Source organism: Salmo trutta, chromosome 18 (assembly GCF_901001165.1).
Source record: "Salmo trutta chromosome 18, fSalTru1.1, whole genome shotgun sequence".
NCBI lineage: Eukaryota > Metazoa > Chordata > Actinopteri > Salmoniformes > Salmonidae > Salmo > Salmo trutta.
The window spans coordinates 51,098,020-51,112,897 of record NC_042974.1 but is presented as its reverse complement, the minus strand read 5'-3'; the positions used below and the strand labels follow the sequence as shown (position 1 = coordinate 51,112,897).

Genomic DNA, 14,878 nt, shown 5'->3' with positions numbered 1-14,878 from the left:
TGAAAACACAATCATCGCAGGATGAACGAGTGATGAATTTCCAGGCAAGGGCAGTCCATTTAAAATTCATTTCTTCCTCCCTCGTACCTTGCCCTGCAAGTGTATACTCGTCAGACGTCATGATACGTCATCAGAAGTGTCCACTTAATTTGAGGGCTGAGGGGATAGGGGGTGTCTTTTAAGTGTTTGGAATGCTGCCCTAGAGTTTGGACTGCAGCCATGATTGATCGCACACTCCCGAACAGTAGGTGGCGGCATGCACCTTCAACGTTTCTTTGCGGACCGCCATGATATCATAGAAGAATAAGAATAAGGAAGTAGCTATTTTTTCAGAGGTAAGTAGCCAGTTAGTTAGCTAGCTAGCTAGAAAAACTGACAACTGTAACGTTAGCTACTAAAACATGACAACATGGCACAGATTTCGTTATGGAAAGTCTCTCATGAAAGATCTCATCACCTGCATATCTAACAAATGCCAATGAGATTACGTCTAGTTAGCTAGTAAGTAGCTAGCTGCCTAGTTTTGCTGACATGAATGAATAGCTAGCTTGTGAAGTTGTCTCTAGCTAGCTGTTCCAACGACAGAAAATCAAAAGAAATGCTTTGTCAGCAAATAACATACAATTATCCATAGCAGACAAACCGATGGATAGTTAGCTAGATAACTAACGTTAGCTTATGTTTGTGTCGCCTGTCGTGTCAGTCAGGTAACACTCATCATGAGAATAAACGAAGATACCTTACTGGAGGGGAAACACGTCGTACTGGTGCCTTACAACGCAGATCATGTACCCAGGTAGGAAAAAAAACAGTCATTTAATCAATTCACTGTCATTGATTGTCCCGCTGTAATTCTTATTCTAGTCGTGAAATCACGTATTCATTGTGTTTGTTTTGTTGCAGCCTATACAAAGATTACGTTCTGTTGTTGCAGAATGTAGTAATTAGCAGTAGTTTATTGTATAGGCTTGCACTTATACATTATTTACCTGCATCTGTTTTTCACCATTTACCTTTTATCTACCTGTTCTCCCGTCTGTGTGGTTGCAGCTACTACCCGTGGATCAGCTCTCCTGATCTCCTATCTGTATCTACCTGTCCCTTTCTGAACCTGTGACCTGTGCATGTATCTATCTACCTCTCCATGACAGGTACCACCAGTGGATGGGCTGTCCTGAGCTGCAGCAGCTGACTGCATCTGAGCCGCTGACTCTGGAGCAGGAGTATGACATGCAGAGGAGCTGGAGGGAGGATGATGACAGTGAGCCTCCGTCATACACTCTCACACACAAGCTGTGGTGTTTTAAGGCGCTCTTTAGGATGGTCTCTCCACTTTAACGCCCTTATTGTAGTCACTCTGTCTTACTCACTCTCTCATGAATGTTTCATGTAATGTAGGGTCTTGATGCAGTAAAGGGGATTTTAAAATATACTTTTTTAGTCTCTTGTTTTGATTACCAAACTCTGTTTTTCAGAGTGCACCTTCATCATCCTGGATAAACAACGGTGGGCGGACCCTGCCGTACAGGAAGAGCAGTGCATGGTGGGAGATGTCAACATCTTCCTGACGGACCCCAGTGACTCCTCCCTCGCTGAGCTGGAGATCATGATCGCAGGTCACACACACACATATATAATAAATGTGTAATAAACATGCTACAACAAGGGTGCACAATTTCACTCGTTCCTTGTTGGTACTCAGTTGGTCAGTTAATGTAATTGGTCACATACTCCTGGTTTTCTATCAGTCACACAGCTTTTGCATGTCCTGTGTAGAGCCCAGTTACAGAGGCAAAGGCCTGGGAAAAGAGGTCACACGGATGATGATCTGCTACGGTACGTACAGAGATATTTCACTATGACACAAATTTAGATTAATATTGAGATTTTAAAACGTTTGGAATTTAGAATCAGGGTTTTGGAACATTGGGATTGTGCTGCCATAGTAACAGCTGTGCTGTGTTCCGTTGTCAGGGGTGACCAAACTGGGGATCCGGAAGTTTGAGGCGAAGATCGGTCTGGACAACAAAGTCAGCATCGCCATGTTCAAAAGGTTCCACTTCCACGAGGTAAGCAGGGTTTTATATGTGGTGTTAATCACATCCCCTAATAGGGGAAACCTTTATAAACGACTGCAACATGTTGGTCATCCTTACTTTAGTTATTTAAAGAGGGATTATTATAGCGCTGTTGATCAGTTCAGTTTCCCCAACTCAAAGGCTACGTTGAAAATACTGAAATTGTTCCAGTGTATTTATTGTATATGCAGTCAGAATACCTCATTTCTCTAGGTCTTTTCCAAAGTATGATACTCTTGTAGCTGTATATTCACCCTAGCCCTTGACTTCTGCCCCCTGCAGCTGTCTGTGAGTGAGGTGTTCCGGGAGGTCACCCTTGGCATGACGGTGGACCAGGCGGTGCGGACCCGGCTGCTGGGGGACATGGCGTTCATGCAGGAGAGAGAGTACAGGAAGGACCGGGACAGCCGGCAGGAAGTGACGTCGTCACACGCCACCCTGTGAACCACTGCTGCTACAGATCCGCTACCCTCCTCCTTCCCGAAGTGTGCGTTCATTCACTCCCCCCTCATTTAGAAAGCATTGGATGGGTGTAATCATGGGTTAGACTAGAGGGACTTTAACACATTTCCTACATCTGTCCATTCCTTTTAAATCCATAGGGGGAAGGGGCAGTGTACGGGTGCACACTTCGAGGAGAAGAAACAGAATTTGGCTTTGGTAGAAGATGCGCTTAGGCACAGATCTAGGATCAGCACCCCCTCCCCCAATCATAACCATTAGGGAGGGAATGTAAGACTGACCCTAGATCAGCGCTTAGGGGCAACTTCCTCCTGTCAGACAAAGGCATTCTGGGTACAGTCGAATACCTGGAATGGAGAGTTTAATTGGGCGAAGGACCCCATGGCCTGTGGCTGCTATAGGCTACCGTTGAATGGAACTCTGTGTTGTTTATACATGGCCGGGGAAAACTCCAGGCCTCAAATTTAATAACCATAATAATAGTTAATGGCTACTCAGTGGGTCTACAAAGGATTCCCTGAACTATTCACGCTTGCTATCTAGACTCCGCACAGTAGATTTTCTGATGGTGATACGCCCTGTCAGAAACACTGTTCATAGAAGTACAGTTTTCACCCATATAATGGGACAAAGTTATTTGTATTTTGCTTGGATGATAATGTATTGTAGAGCTTGTAGTCAGTAGTCATCTACCTATTCCAATCGTGTCAAGTGTCTTACGTCTTTTATTTTTACAGAAACTTATATTTGCCGTCCAAGGTTGTTTGTCAGTGTTTTGTAACTCTACAAATGTACTATGTAGATATTAAAATTGCCAAAGTGGTAAGAGGTTTTTTCCCCAATTATATTTATGGGTTTTCCATTGATTCAATCAGCCATGATGCTCCATTCTCACGTACACGTCTCTATACAAAGACAATTCTCAAGCTTATAGCCATTTAATGTTGACAGTCCTTGAGCAGAGATGACGCATTACAAAAATGAGTGTAGCCAATTTACCCCCAGATCTAAGATGCACAGATTAATGCAGCACAGGTGGGGCCTGTCACTATTGCCCAATCCAAAATCAACCCCTACCTTTTACACCCTGTGCACCAGTGTAGACTTGAAAGGAATAGGACAGGTATAAGCACTATATAGTTGCTTCATCTTACCCTCTATTAGGCAAGTGAATTTCCATCATATTGAATGCCAGTACACCTATTCAGATCTACAGTGGCTGGGAGTTGACTTGGGAGTGTGCATGTGTCACAGGGCAAGTCTCCAATCACACCCTATTCCTTTTTAATAGTGCACTATTTTGGACTAGAACACATACTGTAGGGAACTAGGGTGTTAGTGAATTTTGACGCAGACAGCCACTGGTTAAAAACAGAGCGCATACAAAGAGGGGAAACCAGGAGCGACGACAGGACAATTCCATAGGAATTTAAGCTGATCGTCCATTTTTCATTCTCGTCAGTCCATCCATCCATCCTCACTTTTCTACCGTTTCCACGGGTTCCGTTGCCGTGGGTACGACTCCGAGCGGCTCCAGGAGTTGTGGCACCAGAGAGGACAGTTTCTGCAGCAACTCTCTGGCTCTGATATCCACTTCCTCCACCAGCTCTCTGACTCTCACATCTACTTTCTGTTCCCGGACCCAGGAGAGGCCGTCATCCACAGCAACGTTGATTGGCACACAGACTGCCTCCTCCTTTAGCCCCGTTAGTTGACACACCCCCACGAAGCCAGCCAATCCCAGCAGGAGGAGCTTGAACAGCAGGCCAATAAGCGAGCGTCTTCGGGCTTTGGGGGCGGATTCAGCTGCTGCTTTCTTATCTGGAGAGAGAGATGGGAGTAAGTGACGTGCGCTGTGTAGTCAACATGTGCGCTGCACGACTGCATTAAGGACAACCTGGAACGCGCCCATTGCATACCTGCTGCTATCTGTCCATTCCTCTTTTTCTTCTCTTTTCTCTTATTCTTCTGTTCCTGGATGGCCAAGGCAGCCATGTGAGCGTTGTACTCCTTCCTCTTCCTCTCCTTCTCCTCTGCCTTGTCTCGTTTACGCGCCTCCTTCTCTTTCGCCTCCCTCTCTCTCTGCTTCGTCTCCTTCTTCTTCTCCAATTCTAATGCGATGGAAGGATGGACGAAAGAAAACAGATTAACAGTCAAACGTACCAATTAGTTTATATCCCGAACCCAAACTGTAACGAGATTGAAACTCTTAAGCTTTGATGTTCACTTTCTATCATGTTCAATGTACTGAGTGTACAAAACATTAGGAACACCTTCCTAATATTGAGTTGCACCCCCTTTTGCCATCGGGGCATGGACTCTATGAGGTGACAAGTGTTCCACAGAGATGCTGGCCCATGTCGACTCCAATGCTTGTGTCAAGTTGACTGGATGTCCTTTGGGTGATGGACCATTCTTGATACACACGAGAAACTATTGAGCATGAAAAACCCAGCAGCGTTGCAGTTCTTGACACACTCAAACTCGTGCGACTGGCACCTACTACCATACCCTGTTCAAAGGCACTTAAATCTTTTGTCTTGCCCATTCACCCTCTGAATGGCACATACACAATATATGTCTCAATTCTCTCAAGGCTTAAAAATCCTTCTTTAACCTGTCTCTTCCTCTTCCTCTTCACTGAAGTGGATTTAACAGGTGATATCAATAAGAGACCATCGCTTTCACCTGGTCAGTCCATGTCATGGAAAGAGCAGGTGTTCCTGCCCCGCGGCTTCCGTTTACATTTTTTGTCTCGTTCAATGATTACCCAGTGAGGAATAATAACGTTTATTGAATTTAAATCAAATTCCACACTATAAGCATGGAAAGCTATATAGTCAGTGATATCAGCTGCTCTGCGCTAGCAATGTTAAAACACTATGAAATAACGAGCGAACCCATAGCCACTAGGGCAGGAAATGGCAGCCTATTCCCTACATAGGGCTCTGGTCAAAAGTAGTGCACTATGCTTTGGTCAGAAGTACTGCACTACATAAGGAATTGGGTGTCATTTTGGACACAGACCTAGGTTGACTGACCACGGGCACCTGCATTGTAGTACCCACCTTTGTCCTTTAGGAAGCGCCGCTCCCTCTCTTTGTCCACCTCGTCCTGAAGGATCCTCATGTGCTGGAGAACCTACAATCATATTGTAGTCTAAATGATATTGCACCATGCTGGAACCAGATAACTCTAGTCTGTCCCAACATTTCTTTCCTCCCCCATTCTCCCTTCATTTCTCATTTATTCATCTCTACTTCCCTTCCTACCTCTAATTCCCTCCCTCTCCCTCAGTCCATCTTTTCCTCCCTCAGCTTCTTTTAACAATGAATAAGCTTTATCAACTTTCATTGTCCTCCAAGAGTTGTGGAATCTCCTCTACTTCCCTCAGCCCCCCTCCCAGTCTTACCCTGGCAGCACATTGTTTACACTGTTTCTCATCCAGACAGTCTCCTGCAGCCTTGGCCAGGTTGATTTCCAGAGGGTTGTCCTTTAGATCCAGCCACTTCAGGTTCTATACACACACACACACACACACACACACACACACACACACACACACACACACACACACACACACACAAATAAACCTGTTGAGATTGTGTGAATTGTTTTCTGTCTTCAACCTCCATCCATATGCCACTGTGGTCATGTTGGAGTTTACTAAGTTTACAGAGTTCAAAGATAGCTGGCTTATTCTTATTGTAGAGTTTTCTGTATAGTCTTGGACATGAAAGAGATGTATGACTCACTGTTTTTAAACCTGTTTAATGAACTAACAATAGAAATGTCTGATTGTTGTAAAACGTTCTGGATTGGTTGATTACAGTTAGCCTTTCCTACTGTTGCTGGTCGGATTCAAAGTTTATTTCCAGCTAATTCACAGGGCTTTACTAATGTTTCTGCCAAAAAGTTATTAAGTATCAGTAAATATGACTATATATTATAGAATTAAGCAGATTACGATACCAATGATGATGTTAATGAATAATAGTGTTGAAAATGCCAGAATAGAGGGACTTTAGGGACACGGTAAATATGTGTTTCATACCAGCGCATCATTTGAAGCTTGTATTGCTTCCTGGAACATAGGAACACTATGCCCCTCTGGCTTGAGACATTACCACAATCAAATGGTTGCATAAGCTGGTTCTCTGGGCTGTCTGTACACTGATGTTTGGGAAAGGTCTATTTTTCCTCTATTTACATGAGAAATGTAAGTCATCACCAACTAATTTTGCCAAGTCAGCAGCATTTCCATATACACAAATTATGCCCACTTAATTGGGACTGGTGTTCACTTTGAATACATTCTCTCTAGTTCTTAGTCCAATTTATTTCTAGCAGAATTGCATCAATGAAACATGGGCCTTATTGTGCTGTAGTTAGCCTGCTATAACTATTACTCTAGAAGAGCTTGGTGATAATGGGAACTAACTACAGCCACCCAGGCAGACATGTTTCATTATCTGTGTCTTTCTGTAACATGGGTTCCAATGGTGAAACATGCTTCCCCATTAAAAAAAATGCTAAGTTCAGTGATTAGATACGGTTTAGTATCGTGAGGTCCCTGGCAATTCCCAGCCCTAGTGTGTGTGTGTGTGTGTGTGTTTGTTACCCACCTTGAGCTGGGAGAAGCTGACAGGCAGAATGGTCAGCTTGTTGTTGTACAGGTCCAGGTGTTGCAGGTTGCCAAGGCGACCCAGATCATCAGGTAGAACGGTCATGAGGTTCTTACTAAGGTCCACCTTGACCAAGTGACTCAGGCTGCAGAACTCCAGCTGGACACACACACACACACACACACACACACACACACACACACACACACACTTATATACAGTCTGTAATAATCATCTCTCTCCACTCCTATTGCAATGTTCCACCATGGTGCCTATGGTCCACTGACAGGAGACAGTGGAATGTCTGCACAAGTTAGAGGAAACTCAAGGTACTGTACACTACTTCTGCTACCCCCTACGCCTCTTCTCTCCTGCTCTACCCACACATCTCTCCTTTACTTCATTATAGTACAACTCCTTGACCATCCAGCTGGGTAGGCTACTATACATTAGTCAGTGACATTAGCCAGTTGTCTTCAGACTGGAGCAACGTGACTTCAAGTTTGCTTCTATATGATGGTTATTATATAAATATTTGGGCATTAAGGTGTTTCCACCGCCATTTCTCACATAAATGTTTTTTCTCTATGTAAATGTGTGTGGCTATGCTGTGCACAATGGAAAGAATCACCGCATTTGGGACTAGGTTAACTCAAGGTTACTCACAGGCAGGGAGGTGATATTGTTGCAGGACAGGTCCAGGACTGTGATTTTAGGGAAGGCAGCCTGAAAACACACACATAAGTGTATGACAACGTGACTATTCCATACTAGTTGCGCCTTGTGGGAGGAGCTAAAGGAGGACAGGCTCATTGTAATGGCTGGAATGGAATAGATGGAACAGTATCAAACACATGGAAACCACGTTTGACTCCATTCCATTTGTTATATTCCAGCCATCATAATGAGCCTGTCCTCCTGGAGCTCATTCCACCAGCCTCCACTGTTGCCTACAATATATGGCTTTATAAAAGGTAATGTGTGTGTCGTTGTGGGCCTACTAGTTCTTTAACAGGAACTTCAGTGAGGTTACAGAGACTTAGATCCATCTCGTTTCCATCGATTTTGTCCTTCAGATTCAACACCTTGTTTTTACTCATCCTGAGTTTTGGCTGGGGGAGAATACACATGATTTTGTAAACAGAAACTTTCATAGCTAATAGAATAGCTTACTGACATGGTGATTATGGTCTGCTAGCTGCTGTAGCCCATCTAGCCAACAAGCTATTTAACGTAAACTACGCTGTTGCAATGTTATTATTTTACTGTCGTTGTAATCACTTCTTAGCTAAACTGACTAACGTTAGTTAGCTACAAATGTACTTTCTTTTGTTGGTCGCTGCAGTGACAGCGCAGCAAAGTAACCTTTTCTTGGTAACGTTAGTCAAAGTACTCACCTGTTTCACTAAGATATCACAACCGTTTTCAAGCGTCTCGGACCTTCTATTCCTACTAATAAATACTACACGAATCTGTACTTTAAAGACAGTTGGCAAAATATTCGTAAAGTGCGATTAAATCGCTGACAAATATCATTTGTGTAGCGTTAGTTGTTACAATGAAAATCCACGTCATTGATTGAACTCGCAGTCCAGTTGGCGGTGGGGCAATGTCGCGACATTTCAGAGCAGTATCGCCACCTACAGCTTTGGAGGAGCAACTGGCAAGTCTCTCACACGAACACACACAGGAAGTTTATTTTATTTTATTGTTGTTCAGCATAGTCTACAATACAATTATTTAGTTGAAAATGACATGAAAAGCACACCGTTTATTATAACCAGGAACAAAGTTGGGTAACATAAATACTCTTTCTATAGTGTTTGAAAGGGAGATACCTCGTCCGTCCGTTGTACAGCTGAATGCCTTCAACTGAAATGTATCTTCTGCATTTAACCCAACCCCTCTGAATCAGAGAGGTGCAGGGGGCTGCCTTAATCGACATCCACATCTTTGGCCTCCAGGGAACAGTGGGTTAACTGCCTTGCTCAGGACGACAGATTTTTACCTTGTCAGCTAGGGGATTGGATCCAGCAACCTTTCGGTTACTGGGCCAACGCTCTAACCACTAGGCAGGTACACTTTGATATTTTCTTAATTTGTATTTATTTAGCCAGGATAGTCCACTCAGTAACAATTGCCACTGTTTTCCAGGGAGTCCTGGGTTCCAAAGAATCAATTAAAACACACCATACACAGAAGCATATACAGCACAGGAGGTTGGTGCACCTTAATTGGGGAGGACGGGCTTGTGGTAATGGCTGGAGTGGGAATTAGTGGAATGATATGAAATACATACCATTTGCCATTCCATTTAATCCATTACAGCCATTATTATGAGCCGTCCTCCCCTCAACAGCCTCCACTGATCTAGATATGTGTATAGCTCTTTTGAAGGCGGACATGCTGGCTAGTTGTCATGTGGATAAGTACAGCTTGTTCCAGAGAAATGTTTCAAAGAACTGCAGACTGCCATAGTAGGTGGGGGTCCTGCAGACTGCCACTAGTAGTGCTAGTAGGTGGGGGTCCTATTGGTCATAGACTTTGGCTGCTGCTCTGATGTGCAACCCTGGAGGATGGGTGGAGACTCCCACCTGAACAGATCTGACGTATTCAGGCAGTTTGTGCTGTGTCGCCTTGAAAACAGTCACTAGGCTGTTGTAATGGTCCCTGTCCGTCAGTGGTTGGATTACAGCTTTTTGCAGAAGACCCTTTGTTAATATGTGCTCCTTCCGTGAATACCCGGTCTTGCTACGAGCAGCCCTGTTGATGATACGCTGTAGCTGGTTAAAACCTGTCTTATTGCATCGACGTAGGCAGGGACGCCATACTGTGGCACAGTCACAGGAGGTTGGTGGCACCTTAATTGTGGAGAACGGGCTCGTGGTAATGACTGGAGCAAAGTAGGTGGGATGGTAACAAATACAACAAACACATGGTTTCCAGGTGTTGATGCCATTCATTTGCTCCGTTCTGGCCATTATTGTGAGCTGTTCTCCCCTCAGCAGCCTCCTGTGAGCACAGTAGTCCAGGTGAGTTGTTATCATGCTGTGGTAGATTGTCAGGAGGATGTTCTTGGAGATGAGCAATACACACACTGATAATACATGCAGTTATTGACATCCTAAATTAGCTGTAGGGTCACCTATCTCTAACCCCAGGTAAGAAAAGTTTGGAAGGTGATCCAGAACAAAAACAGCTCCCGTCAGCTATACAGCACAGTTCGGTTATCTACATCTATGTGATGCATTATGGGATTATTATGGGATCCCGAATGGCGCAGTGGTCTATGGCACTGCATTTCAGTGCAAGAGGAATTACTGCGGGTCCCTGGTTCAAATCCAGGCTGCCTCACACCTGGCCGTGATTGGGAGTCCCATAGGGTGGCGCACAATTGGCCCGGCGTTGTCCAGGGTAGGCCGTCGTTGTCAATAAGAATTTGTTCTTAACTGACTTGCCTTGTTAAAATAAAATAAGTTAGGAGGAATAATGAAGAGTTATGAATGACCTTAACATGATCTATAGAAGTAGTAGACTCTCATCATATAGTCAGAGGCATAGGGTATGTGTGTTACTAAGTTAATTGAGGAGAGGAAAAGTGGAAACAAAACTGTGCTTGTATGAAATGAGGCACTCCTTGTCCACAGAGGCGGTCTTACCGTTACGCAACCTAGGTAATTGCCTGGAGCTTCATCAGGGGGTCTCATGAACTTGGCATCATTTTGTTAATTTTTGTTGTCTTGCCTTCCTCCTCTGCTCGAGGTCCTCCTCCGCTCATGAGTAACCATTAGTGGTTGTGACAAATGGAATGGTTTCTGTTTTCTTCCTCCGAATTTAGCTCTAGCTTTTGAACGATTGATGCTATTAGTTATTATGACCCCATTCCTGAAAGCTAAGACTCTCAGGAACAGATACATGTCTTCTATTTCCCTCACATGGCCACAAGACACATTAGAAGGGATTGTGACAAAACCGCAATTGAAAACAATGCAGATATGTTTTTCTACACACACAATTATTACCTAATGACCTAAATGTTTAGCCAAACTTTTCAATACCTTTATGATGCATTTCACTCAGTTTTGACGCAAATACAAAATAAATCCACCTTTCCCATATTCAAGTAATTTTACATATTTTCTTATTAGCCTTATGAACATATAAACTGGGTTGCAGTTTGTATCTGTGCTAGAATGGTTAAAAAGGCCATAAAATGAGTATTGGCCCAGAATTTCAATATCAGTGCCTCCCTAACTTGCATCCCTAAAAAAAACAGATAGAAAGAATGTAGAAATGATAATGGACCTATATATTTCAGCAATAAGGCACAAGGGGGGTGTGGTATATGACCAATAAACCACGGCTAAGGGCTGTTCTTAGGCACGACGTCCCCACAGTGACCATACGTACATATCCCAACCAGAAGCCATGGATAACAGGCAACATCTGCATTGAGCTAAAGACTAGAGCTGTCGCTTTCAAGGAGCAGGACTAATCCAGTGACTCGAGCCTACCAGACAAGCTAAATGCCTTTTATGCTCGCTTCGAGGCAAGCAACACTGAAGCATGCACAAGAGCACCAGCTGTTCTGGATGACTGTGTGATAACGCTCTCAGTAGCCGATGTGAGCAAGACCTTTAAACAGGTCAACATTCAGAAAGCCGCGGGGCCAGATGGATTACCAGGACGTGTACTCAGAGCATGCGCTGACCAGCTGGCAAGTGTCTTCACTGACATTTTCAACCTCTCCCTGACTGAGTCTGTAATATCTACATGTTTCAAGCAGACCACCGTAATCCCTGTGCCCACGGAAGCGAAGGTAACCTGCCTAAATGATTTCCGCCCCGTAGCACTCACGTTGGTAGCCATGAAGTGCTTTGAAAGGCTGGTCATGGCTCACATCAACAGCATCCTCCCGGATAACCTAGACCCACTCCAATTCGCATACCGCCCCAACAGATCCACAGATGACACAATCTCAAACGCCCTCCACACTGCCCTTTCCCACCTGAACAAAAGGAACACCTATGTGAGAATGCTGTTCATTGGCTACAACTCAGCGTTCAACACCATAGTACCCACGAAGCTCATCACAAAGCTAAGGACCCTGAGACTAAATACCTCCCTCTGCAACTGGATCCTGGACTACCTGACGGACCGCCCCCAGCTGGTAAGGGTAGGCAACAACACGTCTGCCACGCTGATCCTCAACACTGGGGCCCCTCAGGGGTGTGTACTTAGTCCCCTCCTGTACTCCCTGTTCACCCACGACTGTGAGGCCAAACACGACTCCAACACCATCATTAAGTTTCCTGACGACACAACAGTGGTAGGCCTGGTCACTGACAACGATGAGACAGCCTATAGGGAGGAGGTCAGAGAACTGGCAGTGTGGTGGCAGGACAACAACCTCTCCCTCAATGTGAGCAAGACAAAGGAGCTGATCGTGGACTACAGGAAAAGGTGGCCCGAACAGGCCCCCATTAACATGACCCGATCCTGTAGGTTCATGCTCTACAACATTCGCAGAGTACGACCCTGCCTCACACAGGAAGCGGCGCAGGTCCTAATCCAGGCACTTGTCATCTCCCGTCTGGATTACTGCAACTCGCTGTTGGCTGGGCTCCCTGCCTGTGCCATTAAACCCCTACAACTCATCCAGAACGCCGCAGCCCGTCTGGTGTTCAACCTTCCCAAGTTCTCTCACGTCACCCCGCTCCTCCGCTCTCTCCACTGGCTTCCAGTTGAAGCTCGCATCCGCTACAAGACCATGGTGCTTGCCTACGGAGCTGTGAGGGGAACGGCACCTCCATACCTTCAGGCTCTGATCAGGCCCTACACCCAAACAAGGGCACTGCGTTCATCCACCTCTGGCCTGCTGGCCCCCCTACCTCTGAGGAAGCACGGTTCCCGCTCAGCCCAGTCCAAACTGTTCGCTGCTCTGGCACCCCAATGGTGGAACAAGCTCCCTCACGACGCCAGGACAGTGGAGTCAATCACCACCTTCCGGAGACACCTGAAACCCCACCTCTTTAAGGAATACCTGGGATAGGATAAAGTAATCCTTCTAACCCCCCCCCCCCCCTTAAAAGATTTAGATGCACTATTGTAAAGTGGTTGTTCCACTGGATATCATAAGGTGAATGCACCAATTTGTAAGTCGCTCTGGATAAGAGCGTCTGCTAAATGACTTAAATGTAAAATGTAACATCAGCGGGGCTGTAGTGGAGAGAGTCGAGAGTTTCAACTTTCTTGGTGTCCACATCACCAACAAACTATCATGGTCCAAATACACCAAGACAGTCGTGAAGAGGGCACGACAAAACCTTTTCCCCCTCAGGAGACTGAAAAGATTTGGCATGGGTCCCCAGATCCTCAAGAATTTCTAAGGCTGCACCATCGAGAGCATCCTGAACGATTCCATCACCGCCTGGTATGGCAACTGCTCGGCATCTGACCGTAAGGCCCTACAGAGGGTAGTGTGTACGACCTAGTACATCACTAGGGCCAAGCTTCCTGCCATCCAGGGCCTATATAATAGGCGGTGTCAGAGGAAAACCCATAAAATTGTCAGAGACTCCAGTCTCCCAAGTCATAAGACTGTTTTCTCTGCTACCGCACGGCAAGCGGTACCGGAGCGCCAAGTCTAGTACCAAAAGGCTCCTTAACAGCTTCTACCCCCAAGCCATAAGACTGCTGAACAATTAATCAAATGGCCACCGGACTATTACATTGACCCCCATATTTGTTTGTACACTGCTGCTACTCGCTGTTTATTATCTACGCATAGTCACTTCACCCCTACCTACATGTACAAATTACCTAAACTAACCTGTACCCCCGCACACTGACTCAGTACTGGTTTCCCCTGTATATAGCTTTGTTATTGTAATGTTATTGTGTTACTTTTTATTATTATTTTTGTATTATTATAATTTTTTTACATTTTTTTTATTTAGGATATATTTTTTTATATAGGTTATATTTTCTTAACTCTTCTTGAACTGCATTGTTGGTTAAGGGCTTGTAAGTAAGCATTTCACGGTAAGGTCTACACTTGTTGTATTCGGCGCATGTGACAAAGTTTGATTTGATGTCAAAGTGTGTCAAATAAGTTGAAAGCACCATTTGTGGGTGTACCTAACCTTGACAACAGAGAAAGAGCTGTGAATGGATCAACGGTCCACCAATCAGGGCCTTGAGGGGCTTGGCAACATTAACAAAGGGTGATGTGTTCAGGTTGGAATGTTCTTGCAATGTCACATGAAAGGTGTCTAGAACATAAATATCTTTATTCTGAGGACATGGCAACCATGTTCTGTTATGTTTGATGGAATATTCTCCTTACTCTCAGAAAACTGGACACATGAATGTTCTTGCAATGTCCCATTAAACATGTCTAGAATATTAATATTGAATGTTCTCCTAACTCCAATGACAAAACATGCTAAATGGGTTCTCAGGAGGTTTTTGCTAACATACATAGAATGTTCTACTAACTAACAGAAAATTGGACACTCAAACATCAGGGGAACATTACAAAAACATTATCTCTCCCTAGAATTGTTAGTTGGGCCAAAACTAAAATCTTGCTTATGTTTAAGTAGTCTGTCCACGAGAGATTAGATTTCTACTAATACGACTCGGTGCTTCCAACGGCAATGTCTGCGATAGGAATAATGTCAGGAGCCGCTAGTGGATTTGACAGTTCCA

General features: G+C 44.7%; 2 protein-coding genes across 3 annotated transcripts; one reads left to right on the top strand and one right to left on the bottom strand.

The window, feature by feature from the left end:
• The first annotated feature begins 248 nt into the window (after positions 1-248).
• On the top strand, positions 249-3,368 carry nat9 (N-acetyltransferase 9). Of its 2 annotated transcripts, none has more exons than XM_029698970.1 (7): positions 249-335; positions 704-796; positions 1,152-1,261; positions 1,476-1,616; positions 1,777-1,836; positions 1,975-2,069; positions 2,361-3,368. In XM_029698970.1, the coding sequence occupies exons 2-7, from the start codon at positions 720-722 to the stop codon at positions 2,520-2,522; spliced, it is 645 nt and encodes a 214-aa protein (XP_029554830.1). In that variant the 5' UTR covers positions 249-335; positions 704-719; the 3' UTR covers positions 2,523-3,368. The 2 variants fall into 2 exon arrangements, with proteins under 2 accessions (XP_029554830.1, XP_029554829.1); XM_029698969.1 differs by lacking the exon at positions 249-335 and adding an exon at positions 344-501.
• Positions 3,369-3,464: 96 nt separating this feature from the next.
• On the bottom strand, positions 3,465-8,760 carry LOC115153483 (leucine-rich repeat-containing protein 59). The gene is made up of 8 exons (XM_029698968.1): positions 8,563-8,760; positions 8,167-8,277; positions 7,832-7,891; positions 7,166-7,324; positions 5,953-6,057; positions 5,609-5,681; positions 4,460-4,651; positions 3,465-4,361 (listed from the first exon to the last, which is right to left on the bottom strand). The coding sequence occupies exons 2-8, from the start codon at positions 8,263-8,265 to the stop codon at positions 4,018-4,020; spliced, it is 1,032 nt and encodes a 343-aa protein (XP_029554828.1). The 5' UTR covers positions 8,266-8,277; positions 8,563-8,760; the 3' UTR covers positions 3,465-4,017.
• Between the last annotated feature and the right edge of the window lie 6,118 nt (positions 8,761-14,878).

Bases quoted from the DNA above. Each gene is read 5' to 3' on its own strand.
- nat9 (XM_029698969.1), top strand. From the start codon at position 473: ATGCCAATGAGATTACGTCTAGTTAGCTA. The intron at 1,617-1,776 runs GTCACACACACA...TGTCCTGTGTAG, and splicing joins GCTGGAGATCATGATCGCAG to AGCCCAGTTACAGAGGCAAA. The intron at 2,070-2,360 runs GTAAGCAGGGTT...TGCCCCCTGCAG, and splicing joins AAAGGTTCCACTTCCACGAG to CTGTCTGTGAGTGAGGTGTT.
- LOC115153483 (XM_029698968.1), bottom strand. From the start codon at position 8,265: ATGAGTAAAAACAAGGTGTTGAATCTGAAGGACAAAATCGATGGAAAC. The intron at 7,892-8,166 runs GTAGGCCCACAA...GTGTGTTTTCAG, and splicing joins AAGTTCCTGTTAAAGAACTA to GCTGCCTTCCCTAAAATCAC. The intron at 5,682-5,952 runs GTAAGACTGGGA...ATATGATTGTAG, and splicing joins GTAAACAATGTGCTGCCAGG to GTTCTCCAGCACATGAGGAT.